The sequence below is a fragment of the Branchiostoma lanceolatum genome, chromosome 14 (genome assembly GCF_035083965.1).
Source record: "Branchiostoma lanceolatum isolate klBraLanc5 chromosome 14, klBraLanc5.hap2, whole genome shotgun sequence".
Taxonomy (NCBI): domain Eukaryota; kingdom Metazoa; phylum Chordata; class Leptocardii; order Amphioxiformes; family Branchiostomatidae; genus Branchiostoma; species Branchiostoma lanceolatum.
Window position 1 is genome coordinate 8,296,114 of NC_089735.1, and position 14,856 is coordinate 8,310,969.

At 41.4% G+C, this 14,856-nt stretch overlaps 2 protein-coding genes across 12 annotated transcripts in view; one reads left to right on the forward strand and one right to left on the reverse strand.

Moving 5' to 3' along the window:
* LOC136448383 (heterogeneous nuclear ribonucleoprotein D0-like) overlaps positions 1–4,396 on the reverse strand; it is a 46,148-nt gene extending 41,752 nt beyond the window's left edge. For 4 of the 10 annotated variants that reach the window (XR_010757872.1, XR_010757871.1, XM_066447814.1 and 1 more), the window contains exon 1: positions 3,272–3,524. Coding sequence is in view for 7 of the 10 variants with exons in the window: in XM_066447814.1 (XP_066303911.1) it covers positions 3,272–3,483 (212 nt within the window). In the remaining 3 variants the exon portion in view is untranslated. Of the gene's footprint in view, positions 1–3,271; positions 3,526–4,237 lie in introns of those variants that run through there. The other 6 variants (XR_010757873.1, XM_066447818.1, XM_066447820.1 and 3 more) reach the window with 4 other exon arrangements.
* Positions 3,640–14,856, forward strand: part of LOC136448382 (uncharacterized) — a 30,715-nt gene continuing 19,498 nt past the window's right edge. Inside the window, exons 1-2 of one of the 2 annotated variants that reach the window (XM_066447812.1) lie at positions 3,640–4,054; positions 6,278–6,461. In XM_066447812.1, the coding sequence (XP_066303909.1) occupies positions 6,323–6,461 (139 nt within the window). In that variant the 5' untranslated portion in view covers positions 3,640–4,054; positions 6,278–6,322. Of the gene's footprint in view, positions 4,055–4,633; positions 4,764–6,277; positions 6,462–14,856 lie in introns of those variants that run through there. The other variant, XM_066447811.1, reaches the window with a different exon arrangement.

The following is a 14,856-nucleotide window of genomic DNA, read 5'->3' on the forward strand; positions in this document are numbered from 1 at the left end:
TTGACAAATGACACGGCCTTGTTTCTCGCAATGATGATCCCAGAAAATGCAGAACATTTTACTCCTCTCAGTGCCTTGTCACATAGAATCCTTTGACATACGTCTACTCGAGAGCCGGGAATAAGTAGGGATCCTTCCCCAACCTAGTGGTTCTCCTCTTCAATATTTTGATAGCGTTGTTAGCGATGGATGGGCCTGCCCAACGTGACCCCTCCACATGCCTCGGCATAGTGGGAAAATTTCACATTCCAACAACACCACACACTCAAGGATCCAACGGGAAGTGTCCAGCCTGGCCCATGTGGGTGCCTAGGTACCCCATGTACAAACCTTGTTTGAGACTACATAAAAACAGAAACCCACGGTCAATGACGGTGCAATAATTAAAACCACAGGCATAATATAAATACATATAATACATGTGACATCTATCTGGATTTTATCCAATACCGGTACGAAAAGCAATGCCGCTTGTCACTTGGTATCTGTCTTGGATAAAACATAATTGTGGTCTGTAACTCTGCTACTAGAAGGAATACAACTCCAAACGACAGCTGATGATTGCCATCTCTGTTTTTAGTTAACCACTCCCAATAGATCTTCTTTCAACAGTTGCTAACTTCTAAATCATGATCTCTTTCATCTGTTGCCTGACATGTATCAAGTTTACAACGTATGTCTCTTTGTAACAAAAAACACAAGTTTCTTTTTTCACTGTGACCCTCCTGTGCTCAGTTTTCATGTTGACAAACTGTTGTCTGTGTTGCCGATGATTATGTGCTTGAATCCTGTCACCATTGGACTAGACTTAAAAATTAAAAGCATTGCCTCAACAGAATCCATTATTTATCATCCCCATTCAAAATTGTATTATGTGATGATGGGGACCCTACGCCTGCATGTCTCTAAAGGCCAGTCCGAAAGGATTGCTTCTATCAATTTCTTTGTCACCACTGCAAGATGAACTGTCTAGAGGCCTTTCCCTGGCTGAACGTTATATTAAAACATGGCAGAGTGGTGCAAGAGTGGAATTTACCACCTAGAAATGACAAGGCTTTACAACACTTCTGGGAAACATTAATTAGAAACACACTTGTCGCATAAGCTTACTGTGGGACGTGGCATTTTTTCTCCTAAAGATTGCTTCTCTGTGGAACGTATCCTCGGTAAATGTCAATATTCCGCACAGGCACTGCACGGGATGAGTCGGAACATTATCCCTGGTACGATTCCATCGAACATGCAGGTGACTGCACATGACCCGCCATCCACACGCGCAATAGGATCTTCACATATCACGTTTACAACCCCAATCTTTACGCATCACATTTACAACCTTGCGACTGTAAAAACTCCTCATGGCACTTGTTCATCTAAACTTTATTGCATGGGATAAAATCCATATCTTTCGGGGACAATTATTACACACTTGTAACATTATGCTTACATACCTATGAATTCCATGTGTTGGAAATACATTGCCTTTCTAGTATCCTACAGTGTTATTGATTATAATGGGTGTCTCCTTGCAATAATTACAATCAGATGATCGTTATACAGCACAAAAATGTAGCCACACATGGGTACGGTTACTTTCACTGGTTACAAGGTTCCAAGCGCTGTATTTCTGGGGACATAATACTGACACACGACTCTCGTTGCTTCGGGCTCGCACGAAACGCTGGTGTCCTCTTGCACAAGGTGGCCATAAGTTTTTTTATCCCCATGAATCCATGTTTAACTTCACACATCTTAGTGGTTCCAGTTAACATTTACATCCAAGCAAATCCCTTTGGCTCCTATCAAGAATTACCATATTGGCTTTGTGGGCTTGTCCCATGCTGTTACAAGAAGGAATAAATTTTCTTCAGCCCCCTCCACTGGAAAAAGTGGGAATCTTGGCTGGGGTGAACTGGGACTCCGTTATAACTTATAGTCACTCCCAAGAGGAGTGCCATGAAATGTCATGTGGAAAAGAAACATTAAGCCCAGATTGCCTCCCTGGAACTTGCCTGACCCCCACCAGATTAATGGCATTCACAATGAAGGCCACATGGGTCCAGCAACATCACAGGACCTGGACCAGTCGCAGCGAATACCCTCAGTAGGGAATTCCACACTTGATTGTTGGATCCTTTCAGCAAATTGAGAGGAGCTCAAGGTCTGTTTTGCTATGAATACATGGATAAAACTGAGAAGCTGTGAGGCTTAAACGCTGGTGGGGCTGTGGCGGGGAACCCACTAAATTTTTCATGAAAGAGTTTCAAGTCTTCAATATGGATGGCTTGGGCAATTTCTCAAGATAAAAAGTGATCTCCAAATCTTTGTGTCATGAAATGCAAGACGAATCTCATGCCGGTTTACAATATCCATATGCTGGTTGTCTGGAAACAAAGCAGCAGTTGGCTTCAGCACATGTGCTCTCACAAGCCCCTTCACATGCTAATACAGTCCCGATATCTGTTTCATATCCTGTTGTACAGGTTTCTCGAATGCCACATTTTCACAGCGTTCTATTTCTGTGTCCTTGATGTGGGGGGAAAATGGCTGGTAAAAAGTTGCCGCTGAAATAGTGGGAGCCAGTTTTATGGTCATGCTGTACAGTTATTGCGGGTCAGGCAATAAGTTCGGCAGTTGGAATGGAGTGCGGACGACTGGGTGCTGATTGAGTTTGGGCCCGGGGATCGCAACAATAAAAACGTGAAATGCTGATGGTCACGAATCCCCACAGGTCGTAGACTACCCGGTTAGCGATGTAGTTTTAAAATTCGTTATTTTTTCTTTCCTAAGGGGACATTATTCACGGATCACATCACAATAATGGTGTATAATTGCAAGCCGCCTCGTGTGCACAACCCTTCCCACACACTGGTGTGTAAATCCCTTGAACAAACCTACGCACGAGGAATTGGTCAACTTCTCACGGCAATTTTCACGGAGAAATTACACGTAAAACTAGCGAGTTATACCGTGGGTTGCGAGAGGAACATATCTGTGTCCACAGAACCGGACTTTAATCGGGACAATAGAGACAATGGAGTACATTTTCGACGGGGAAGAATTTTCGGCTTTGTGAAGCAAGCAGCGTGGCGTGGCCACACGGCATGGCCACACGGTAAACTCGTGTTTGGCCACCGCTACAACCTGCGACCACCAGCCCTCTCTAACCACTTAAATACCAGGGAACCCCCAACAAAACGGCCGGAAAGAATCACATTAGGTCGTGAAATTTTCATGTCTACACATTTCAGAAAAGAAAAACTTCGCGTACCGGTCGTCGTCATCATCTTTGGTCGAGTTGATTTTGCTTCCGGGAGGCACATCTTCGCCGGCTACCGGCGCCGCGCTACCGTCTCCCGTCAAGTTGGTCATATCGGTCTCTTGCTGCTCGATGGCAACCGCCTCTGTTGTTGTGGCCATAAGATCTTGGCTCATGTCCTCCATATTCTGCTGAATTTCCTCGCCGTTCACTTCCTCCGCCATCTTGTGCGATTTACCGCCGAAAAAAGAACACGCCACGCAACCAGCCTACATATGATTAACCCTCATTTGCATACACCCTCCTATTGGCTGGATGAAATGATATAATCAAATACAAGCGATTTGATTGGCCAGTTTCTGCATTACGTACTTGGTTTCAGGCATATTTATGCAATTTTTATTCGGCATTTTCTCCGTCTGAAACCATTTTCCAGGGATCAGAATGGACGGTTATTTGGCTTCGACACAACGTTCGCTGCGATATCGAGCGCAATATTCGCGTCGCAAGTGAAAGAAAATGCCCCCGTGAGCCCGTAGCATGAAGAAAGGGCCGACATTTTGGGTGGAGCACTATTGTTTTTCGGCGACAAACATAAACCTCTGTTCCCATTGGGCAATCCCTATCACATGGCGGGAAAGTCGCTCGGTGCCGTTGGCGGCAAAACCATTCTTGCAAAAATTTCACACGTACTCGTCTTTCAAGGCTCTGACGCAGTGAAAATGGTCACAGAAAACGGGGAATATGACTAATAGGCCTCCTCCCCACATCCACAAAGATGCGATCACGAGGAAGGTAAGGTTGGCCATGAATACATATATATTCATAACAACAACATCTTTACCGATTCTACTAAAGCGCATAATGAGGAACCGGCTGTATTTTTTTCACGTCCATCTTCTTATGCCCTCCCACTTACAAGTCAATTTTCAGACGTTGGTTCTCGGATGAAGAAAGATAGTAATACTATTTCATTACCGGTCATCTGGTTCCTCACTTGCTGCCATATCTACCCTTGGGTCTCTATCCGTTCTAAAGAGGCAAGGGGATGATCAGAGGTAACTTGAACTTGAAATTGCTGCAGGGAAAAATCAGCTCAGTACTCTCGAAACGTGACCCAAGAACAGGAAACGCAGTGCATTATGGGGATTGACCCACCATTTCGGGGTCAACGACCTCAGTTGCTAGGAAGCATGTATTTAGACAACATCCAAACGCCATAAAGATTTACATATTTCGGAACCGTAATACTGTTAAATGATAGAGCGCTGTTGAATCAGGCATATAGCAAAATTTCTCTTGTTATTTATTGTACACTTTCTGATAATAACGTAAACATATCTGAGTGATCAGGGTCCCGGAAGTACCGAGCAGTTTCGTTACGATCGGAAGTCCGGTTGAGGTCTTGACCCGGCGTTGCCTAGTTACTGAAACACAAATGTGGTCGGGTCGCCATTGAAACCTGTCACAACTTCACATCGTACCGAGATTTTGGAAGAAAAAGGTAAGTTTACGGACACCTGTCTATTCTGCATCTGCCCTGGTATGTTCTTCTATCCTTCTACTTGGTCAAATATACATATTCAAAGTTTTAAACTTGTCAATACCGGATATGATGATAAGAGAAGGCGTTACCAAAATATTCTGCCAACTTTGCTGACAAGTTTGGGACCATAATTTAGTTCCAAACAGGCAGATATACCAACAATAACAACATGCTGCATCATCAACATGATGTTGAGTCTGTAGGTATGAAGTATGATGCCACTATTGGAGTTTTGCAAGTGCCAATGATAAGGATTTTGAAGGAAAAGAAAATTGTTTGTTGGTTACCTGTAAAGATGACCCACCTGTTGTTTGGACATAAGTAACGTTACAGATGTGTGTGCTACTGTTTAGGCAACAGCAAGTCAGCACTATCTTACCTTCGATATATTATGTACCATATCCGTATTGTATCGATCTACATAATATTCATGTGAACATTCTACAGAAAGATTTTCTGTTATTTTTACATGTATATGTGTCAGAGTAAATATTACAGTCTGACAGAATCACTGATTCTCCTGGAAGACACCTGAGTCTGTAGATTTAAGAGATATTCCCTTCAACTTCAATTGACTTGAAATTTAGCATTTATGAATGGGAGGCCACCCTAACACATTGCTAGCATGTTGTCCACAGAGACTCTGATCAGGATCTCTATTGGTAGAATCAGCAATTCTGCCAGATCACAATATCATTGGCAATGCTATGTTTTACCAACATTTGTTGTTGCTTGCTTCAGTTTGTTGACAGGATAGGAAAGAACTATAAAGGGATCTTAATAAATTATATGTTGTGGGTTACGGGTAGTAGATCTTGGCCTAAGAACAGGTGGTAGAATTATGATATGAGAGAATCATAGGTTTTTATCCTAAACCCTTGCTGGCTCATAACGAAAAAAATGTTTTTTCTATATGAGGAAAAAGTTTTCCACAATTTATATTGTACCAACTTTAACCTTGCATGAAAGAAGAAACTTGTCAATAGTTGTAATATTATTTTTTGTTCGTGAATAGTTTCATCATGTTGGTAAATTATCATACACTGGATTCTTAAGCTACCGTACACAACCAATGTAATTTTCTCTGCAGACGTAACCTTTCATCTATCCTCAAATTTAAGTCCTTAGTTAAGGTAGACAGAGCTTACCGAAATGTCAGCAGAGAAATTAGATTTGGTTGCGTGGCTAAGAACCCAATATAGAGGATTCTTTAAGTAAGGCAATAGTTACTCAAGCAACTGTATAGATTTGGAAATAGCCAGATGTCTCATGTAGCATCCACTACCTCAGTCCCTGACAAAATTTCAGGACGCAACCTGAATGAAACATCTGAGTGTTTCCACATCTATCCAGTTGCTTGAGTAACTATCACCTTGTGTATCTTATTACCTGGATGTCTAACCTTCATCGACGTTGAAGCTGCCTTGCCTAACTTTATTAAAGATAGCTGATTTCCCTTTTTTTTTCTGCAGGGTGCAAAGTATTACTTTTCATCAGTGACCTAGACGCAGACAAAGATGGCTGCTGCTGTCTCCCACTTCCCGCTGGGTGCGAACAAACTCGAGGATGAGATCCGCACGGTGGCACAGACCAAGCGAGTACGGGTGTCAGAGTTCTTCAAAGACTTCGACAGACTCAGGTCTGGCTTCATCACGGGTAAGAAATCATAACAGTATTTAATTGTGACAAGCTGTACCAAGTTAAATGGTCATAGGAGACTGGAAATTCTTCTCATGCATCCTCAGATTTCTTAGCTGTCAATGTTTTGGCAACCAATCTGCTACCTTCTTCTATCTATTATTTGTCTGTTGAGGTTTACCACATTAGTCGAACGACTGTCATAACAGGTGATTTTTCAAGCCTTCATCTTGCCTGGTATCTAGACTTTTCTAGCTTCAGTTTGCTCCTCTGATGCCAAATACGTCTGGAACCGACTGGCATGTGAAAGTTTGTGTAAAATCTGAGCAGGAGCTCTGATTGGCTCCAAGTGACACAGTCCTCCGTAACAGTATGGTAATGGTGTTCAAACTAGGCATTCAGAGGTTTGATTTGAGTTACACTGCCAGACTGTTCGTCAGGAAAGCCATTACAGAAACAAGAACATTACAGGAACAAGCTGGAGATAGTATAGTACGGATACCAGGCAAGCCTTCTTCAGGCAGCTGTTGTATTCCACCCTAACGGTAATAAACCTGTGGTTGAGAAAGAAGAATTCTAATTCTCCTATCTTAGAATTGTGCATACTCGAGTGCATCACAGCAGAACGGATCTGGTATTGTGTCTAAGCTGTGTTGTAAGATAAGGTTCATTTTGCAACGCCGGCACGTCTACCGCAACGCCACACTCTAAAGGGTTTGTTTCCACCTGATGTCTGATGCATATCTTAGACAAAGCCCGGAAGCTAAGGTCGCACCTTTTTCATTCCTTTGACACAATCTACTTCAACATGAAAATCTCGGGCAATCTTGCGTATCGACACTAAAGTTCCTATCACATCTTCACAATTTCTGGCATAAATTTTCCTCATCTCCAAGCAGATGTAAGGTGACAGTCATTTTTAAATTTTTTGTGTGCTTTATTTTCTTATCATTAAAGTCGCACAGTATGCAAAAAGATAATCAAGGGAAAAGTGCATATTCCACTCAAAAGATAGCCAAAACAAATTAAAATATTATACTAAAGGCATGCATCTACTCAAAGATTTCCCCGAGTCAGCTTCTCTCATGACCTTTCACAGCCTTCACATGACCTATGTTGTTCAGCACAGTGGCAGTAAAAGTCTGCTAAGATGTTCCAAGCCAATAGACCACAAAGTAATATGGCCTTGACCTTTTTCAATTCTACTACAAACAGCACAGAGCACCTGAAAAAGATGATGCAAGACATAACCATAAAATGTACTATATGTAAAAATGTAGCTGAATACAGCTGCATGACGTTTCAACGACTGCAGATGCAGAGACCAGTGGATGATGATGTAGAAATGTTTTATGTCATCTAAAAGTTTTATATACATATATCATTACATTGTGCTAGACTGCTAGTACTGATTAACTGTAATACTGACGAATGATTATGACACATGCACATGCCACGATAAATATCCTGGTAGTCAGGGACCTAAGACCTGTAATGCATTTGCAAAAGCCAAGGAAATGAAAAATACACCAATATCGTGCAGCAATTGAAAACTTATATTGTAATGCTGTGACAATGATACTCTGTATCGGCCACAAAAATGTCGGATTATTGATCATCGTTGCTGTTGATGCATTTCACCATCATCAATTGGTAAAACCACCTGAGATTTAGTCATGCCAGAAATAAGTGAGACCCTAGTGGTAATGGGAATTTTGTGATATCATTTTTTTCACAATATTCAATATACTGGGTGCATATTATGCACTTTTGTGCACCCAAAATTAAATCTCGGTGCACCTAATTTTTGACTGCGGGTGCACCAATGCCCCTTGATATTTGTGTATGGTTATGTGTGTAAAGGTACTCTTGCACACTACATGACAGTGTTTATTCTCTCTTTTTGTTTTGCTGACATTCTACTTTACTTCTTGTCGTTCACCCCAATTTTTTTTTGTGTGTACCAGGTACTCAGGTTAGGTATACCAGTGCAATTATTGTAGAGAAGAATCCGTAACATATAGAATACAACACAGTGTATTCCATATCTCCTGAGGTACTGGCCCGACCACAGACGTATCGCCCGAGGGCCGATGCAACCCGCGGGAGGGCCGGGACCGAGGGTGATGTGAAATACACCATGTTGTATTTTATTCATGTCATATCCTCCTGGAAAAACACACATTTCATTTGAAAGTTACTGCCCAGTCCGAAACATGAACGTTATCGTGGCCCAGGTATGACATACATGTAACACTAAGTACAGTAGGGGCATCCTCGCTAGATAGCTTTAGAGAACGCTTCCAGCTGATGTGCAAAGGTTAGGTGTGACAGGTCCTTCAGTGTAATATAACCAGCTGCTTCCGTGCTGTGTGCCTGCAAAGCTGGTGTCTTACACCAAAGGCCGGCTAGGCTATACAGGTTCCAAAAATGGATTTGAGTCCTGGGTGAGGCATCCAGTCCTGGTGAATGATTTGCCTGTCTCATGCAGGTGTGCGTGTTTACAGTCCATCTCTGTCATGACTTGCTGCATTATTGAAGGACTGACTCATTTCGGAGAACCTGTTACGTGCTGTAATAGATGGATACTTTCAATTGTCCGTTGTTATTGTATTACGCCATGCATTTTTCATTGATTGATTTTATAGGCATGATCATGGCATGGTATGATGTGCCTTTATCAAGAGAGACCCATGAGAACAGGGCCATAAAAAAATGAAAGCTATGATTGACGAAGTGTCCAGTGTATAACTATGTTGCAAAAATATCTGCCTCTCCCTACCTGGATTACAAACTTAAAGATATTCCCTGCTTTATTTTTTGGTCCTACTGTTATAAATTTTGATAACGAAGCATGTTCTTGTGGGACAATGAAGTCTCATTGTCTGTTCGATCATGCATGTATTAATTGGCATTTATCTTTGTGTTTGTGTCTCTAGACTGATTTATTCTTTCCCCAATAAATCAAGAACCATACAAAGTGACAATTTTATGTCTATGACTTGATCATATATGTCAAGTCAAGTCAAGTTTATTGCACAACAATTGCATCAGGTACAAACTACAATGTTTGGCAAATAACATGTAATAACAACAACTACGGACTATTAATATATGTCATATTAGATATTGGCACAAATGCAATATCAACTCTCATGCAGAAAATGGCATTATTGAGGCCTTCTCAGGAATGTCTTGAACACCTGAATATTTGAAGTGTGCATACCTCCGGGATTGCTGATGCTACATTGATAATATGATAAGGTAAAGGTGTAGCGGACAAGCCAAATGGTGAGGACGAAACATGACGCCCTAAAGCTCCCTCCTACACAGGGCCGCCGGCTTTACCGTAAAGTTTACGTTCCCTTCCGATAGGACAATGTGACTCATTTTCACTTTCAGGCTTGTCCTAAAGGCCCAGGCCCTTGCAAAATTACTGCACAACGTAGATAGTAAATCCCTTTGAATTCACCATTCTTGTTTTGATGTAGCTGTCTTGGAGTGTCCAATAGAATTATGAGAGTTGACATTTTATGAAATTCCATCCTCATGATTTCCACAATTCGAAAAAGTCTTCAGCATTTGTATTATACACTAACTTTTTCGTCTTCATACCACCTGCACAGCTCTTCAAGCATGCTACAGAATCAAATTCTAAATCACATGTTCCTGTCTTGTCAGTTAACCCAGTTATTTAGCAACCTTATAATATTATACACCGCATTTTACAGCAGGAACTGTAAAAACTGATCATCAAGTTTCCTCATCCATAACTTTCCATGTCCCTTGATGGTGCCCTGAGAGCGAAAATGAAATTACATTTCCCATGATTCACTCCAAACTTGTTTGCCGCTGCTGCTCTCGGGGAAAAAAAATCATCAGATCACCCCAAAGGACGGAATAGAAATGCACCTTTTCGGTAGTTGGTGATCGACATAGAGGGTCTGCATAGAAGGTCCTTGCAACGCAAAACGGTAAATTTAGGAAGGTAGGCAATCCTTAACAGTAAATTCAGGAAGGTAGGCAAGGCTCAACAGTAAATTCAGGAAGGTAGGCAACACTTAAGGATAAATTGACGCACATTTTTATTCATACAGCGCTAGATTTGGGTATCTGGATTGGTAAGAAAAAGTGATTAATGAGTCATGATGTGGTAAAGATAAAAACATCTTCTTGTGAAGCTCATGCACACAATGTTATACCATTATCTTCATAGAATCAATGGCTGCGCATTTGTTTTTTGGTGTGAAGTATTTTTGTGCGGCCTTGCGTTGATTAGTAGGATCTGCTTTTGCAGCTGAGTTTTGAATATTTTACTGGAAAGCTGACTTGAATCGATTTGCATCTGGCTCCTCGGAGCGTGAAGGAGACACTGATGGAAATGTGGTCATCCACCGGAATCCCTGACCTCGGCTTTTTCTTCGCGAGAAACTGGCAGATCAATGGCGTGTCACGGGAAATGTATCGGTCCGCAGGAGTGAGTTGTTTGATGAAAGGGCATGATGGACAGCGTATTGCGTAATGGCATCCTATTGTGCCGAGAACAATGCCATTACCTGACACAATGACAGATGCTAAAAGGATTTTCTTGTCGCACTCCGAACACCATTACGTCACAATCTTTCGCTACTTTCATGCAGAGTTGAGTTGGGTTGAGAGGGATATTAATATTCAATTAAAATCTACGTAAAATATTTAGCAACATCTTTCACGTATGAGCGCACAAGGAACTTGTCGTCATGGTGATCACCATCTATAATCATCTTTGGCCGATATTTTTATGATACACAATTCCCTATTCCTGGGAAATTTAGGTTCATCATCCCTTGGTATAGGGATTTCCCTTGAAATAGGGATTGTCATCAGAACCCAGTCGAAGATAATCCTGCTATAAAATTCTAATCATCTTTTCGTGATTATTTGCCAAAGGACTGTCACATTGCCCAGCCCCCTTTTGTTTTCATATTGATTTAATTGCTTTCAATTTTCCCAGAATTGCTGATGTCAGGACCCTTGACGAGAATTTACGATCCAATGTTATCTTCCACTTAATGGGAAATCACAATCCAGCAGACAGGATGGAACATGAGGACCATTTACACTGGCCTAGTTTTCTATGCCATCAACACCATTATCAAATCTCGTAGGATTTGGGGTGTTATCCAACCATTTGGCAATTTTCCCATCGCAAAATTGGCACCAAATGCATAAGACATTTTCACTTGACTTTATTACTTGACTCGTTGAGGTGTTCTGTCAAAATGATTCACAATGTTGGGGTAAGAAAGGGGGGTTGATACGTCTTAGAAATCATTCAGTCAATCTGGATGTAAATGATGTCCAGTACTATGCGGAATCACCATCATCACCATCATCATCACCATCATCATCATCATCAGTCCTGTGGAATAGGATACTGTGAATCTTGAAATGTTCATGTCAGATTTATGACTGCGGTTTTGACTGTGATGTCTCCACCATGAAATCATTCTGCAAATACAAATGTATATGTGTTCTACATGCCCGCCCCCTACTTTAAACAGGATAGATGCCACTGTTTTCTTCATACTTCATAACAAAGTCACTGCAAATTTAACTGAACTTACACTATTAAAGTAGTTACCTCTTTGTAAGATCCTTGATCTGAATCCTCATACAGCTGATTGTTAGTTTGTTGATAATCAGTAAATTGGTTCAACAAAGGAGAAAGTCAATTTTAAGGTGCTGAAATTCTATTATAAGGCTTAAAGTTAAACCACTTCAAGATGCTGTCATGAAATTGTTACTGTGACCAATTGGAATGGCATCCCAGAATCAGGGATGGGTACCTGTTGCCAATTAGTTATCCAGGTATTAGTTGTCTGTAATTATTTGGGCCCAGGGGTATCCCAGAGAACAGGTCAAGGTAGCCATCCTTCTTTGCAGGCTCTATTACTGAGTTCTGATTGTATGTGCTTTTGTTGAAAAAAAAAAAGCTCATGATCAGTGGAATCTGTATCAGAGTCTTTGTTTGTTTGCTCGTTTGTTGCATACCAGGTAAACTGCCTCATGGCGTAACATGCCAGGTTTGTACTATTGATCAGAGAGTACAAGCTGCATATCCACTCACACTGGGATGGATGGTGTGTTCTTTAACGCATGGCCCTCCCTAAACAAGAGACCTTCATTTAACGCCTATCCGAGGGACACCCCACAGCTGATTCATATACTAGTACTTGTTTACCCCTGAGGAAATTGGTGTAAAGTACCCCAAAGGCACGACATTGGGTCCTGTCAGGGATTTGAACTCAGTACCTCCAGGAATCTCACTTTCATTTGATGCCCACAGGCCATTTCCAATGTTTCACATAGTACAGATCTTGTCAATAAGATATGCCTTCTTATCCATTGAAAAAGTGTTGTGTTGGAAATGTCGCATTGGGTATAACCGCAACATAAAATGCACCACATACAGCCGCAACCTAGTTTGACATTCAGTAAAAACAACAGTAAAAAAAATGGGGCTAGAAATATTCTTTTCACCTGCAGGTATACTTGCACTTGGAATTCAAAAGCTCATCGCGAACAATTTATCTAGCTGCAGTTGCCTTGATTGTCCATTAGTAACGACACCCTGGCCCAGAATCACTGGTCGGCGCCTGTGTTCTGATCTCGCCTTCCACACGATGGGAGACCAAACGACTGGCAGTGATCCTAGAGGATCGCAACAAGCTCGTTAGTGGCTGCTCAGTCATTATTCAGTCAAATTTCATTTGTTTTAATGACGAGGAGCGCTGTGAATTCCCTACTAGTTACTACTCGTCGTACCAGCAGGAAGGGATTGATGTTGTAATTATGTGGTGCTCTGGATATTAGGAGAGCTTTATGACCATCCTAGAGTCACCAGAATGTAAAACAATAATCGTTTGTCATCAGTACGCTATATGGCTGGACTGGGCCGTGGGCTTTTGTATATACTTGTAGCAGGTGCACAATACAAATTGCCAACCCTGGCATAGCTCCAACAAGTCTGATATCAAAATGATCCTGGAGGTATGACATCATGTTGCAGGGATCTGCGCAGGCCTTCGGGGCGGCTGGTCAGCTCGATACGTACATTCTCTGATGTGCAATTTCACCATGATGCTTTGAATGGAGCAAAGGTCAGACTGCCTGCTTACAGCTACTGCTTCTCACGTCTGAAAATGTCTCCAAATTCACATCCTTCTTTGTAGTGCTAAATGTGAGCGCGGTAGTGAATATTGATGCAAGCAGGGCGGCAGCACAAAGCACTGTTCTCGTAAATGTGTCTGTATTGACTGTGTAATATCTATGATGTTTAGAGCTGAAGGGCAGTCAAAAGGCATAGAATGCAACGGCATTGGAAAAATACTAAAATACATATTTCTTTTTCAACTTGAATCACTTAGTGTGTCAAGCTTAGATATAACATTGATTCGTCAACATAAAATTGATGTTATCACGTCCTTTGCAAGACTACCCTGAACACCTGTATGTCTGAAATGTGCATACCTTTGGAATACTGAAGATGCTGTGGATCTATTTACATTCACCGTTTTTTAAGTGTTGGTGTTACTATTATTAGGGTACCCTGCAGAATTATGAGTATGGATGTTAGGACAGCCAAGAAAAGAAGAACAAAGATTTTTGGGAATAGTCATGCCAGCTGCATTGGTCTTTATTGGAATGGACATTAACTGGTGAAAAAAAAAGATTTTATTCATTTGCCAATGTTAATTGGTCAAGTCAGTGAACTTTTGTGTTCAATGTACTTCTTTTTATTATTCATCTATTAATACTTAGATTAAACAAGCTATAGGGTGCCATTTCCCCCACCTTTTCAGCGTTACATTCATGTAGTTCTTTTATGGCTATTCCAAAATCAATGGAATTGCAGAAAACAGTCCAGTTTTTCATTAGAAGCTTAAAGAAATTTAACCTTTAGCATACTGAAGTAGCCGGTTGGCACCCAATTCCCTATTGGTTACAGAGTTAGGCAGCAGGTAGAGGGTTAAGCCTCATTCAAGTCATTAGATATTCTCTTCCCCTTCTTCTGTTCTCTGCAAGATTCTGAACTGTATCACCCCAAAAACTTTTCAAACTGACTCAGGGAAAACCTACATATAAGATAAGTCTTGCTGTCATCCGTAATTTTTCCTAGATACTCTGTTCCAATCCATCCCACCACCTTGATTGTTGCCTCCCTTTATCTCCTAATGTTGCCTGGCAACTTGATAAAATCCCTCGCTTTGTCCGTAATCCATACAGCTAAAGTTCACTTTATCTGTGAGCTCCCAAGGGCAGTGTGTCCTTGATGGAATGGAAAACAATGTCAGGTAGAGTGTAAATATTTCAGTGAGGTCGTCCCACCTTTGCCTTCTTCGTGACACCATTAAAGTAAACATTACAGGTG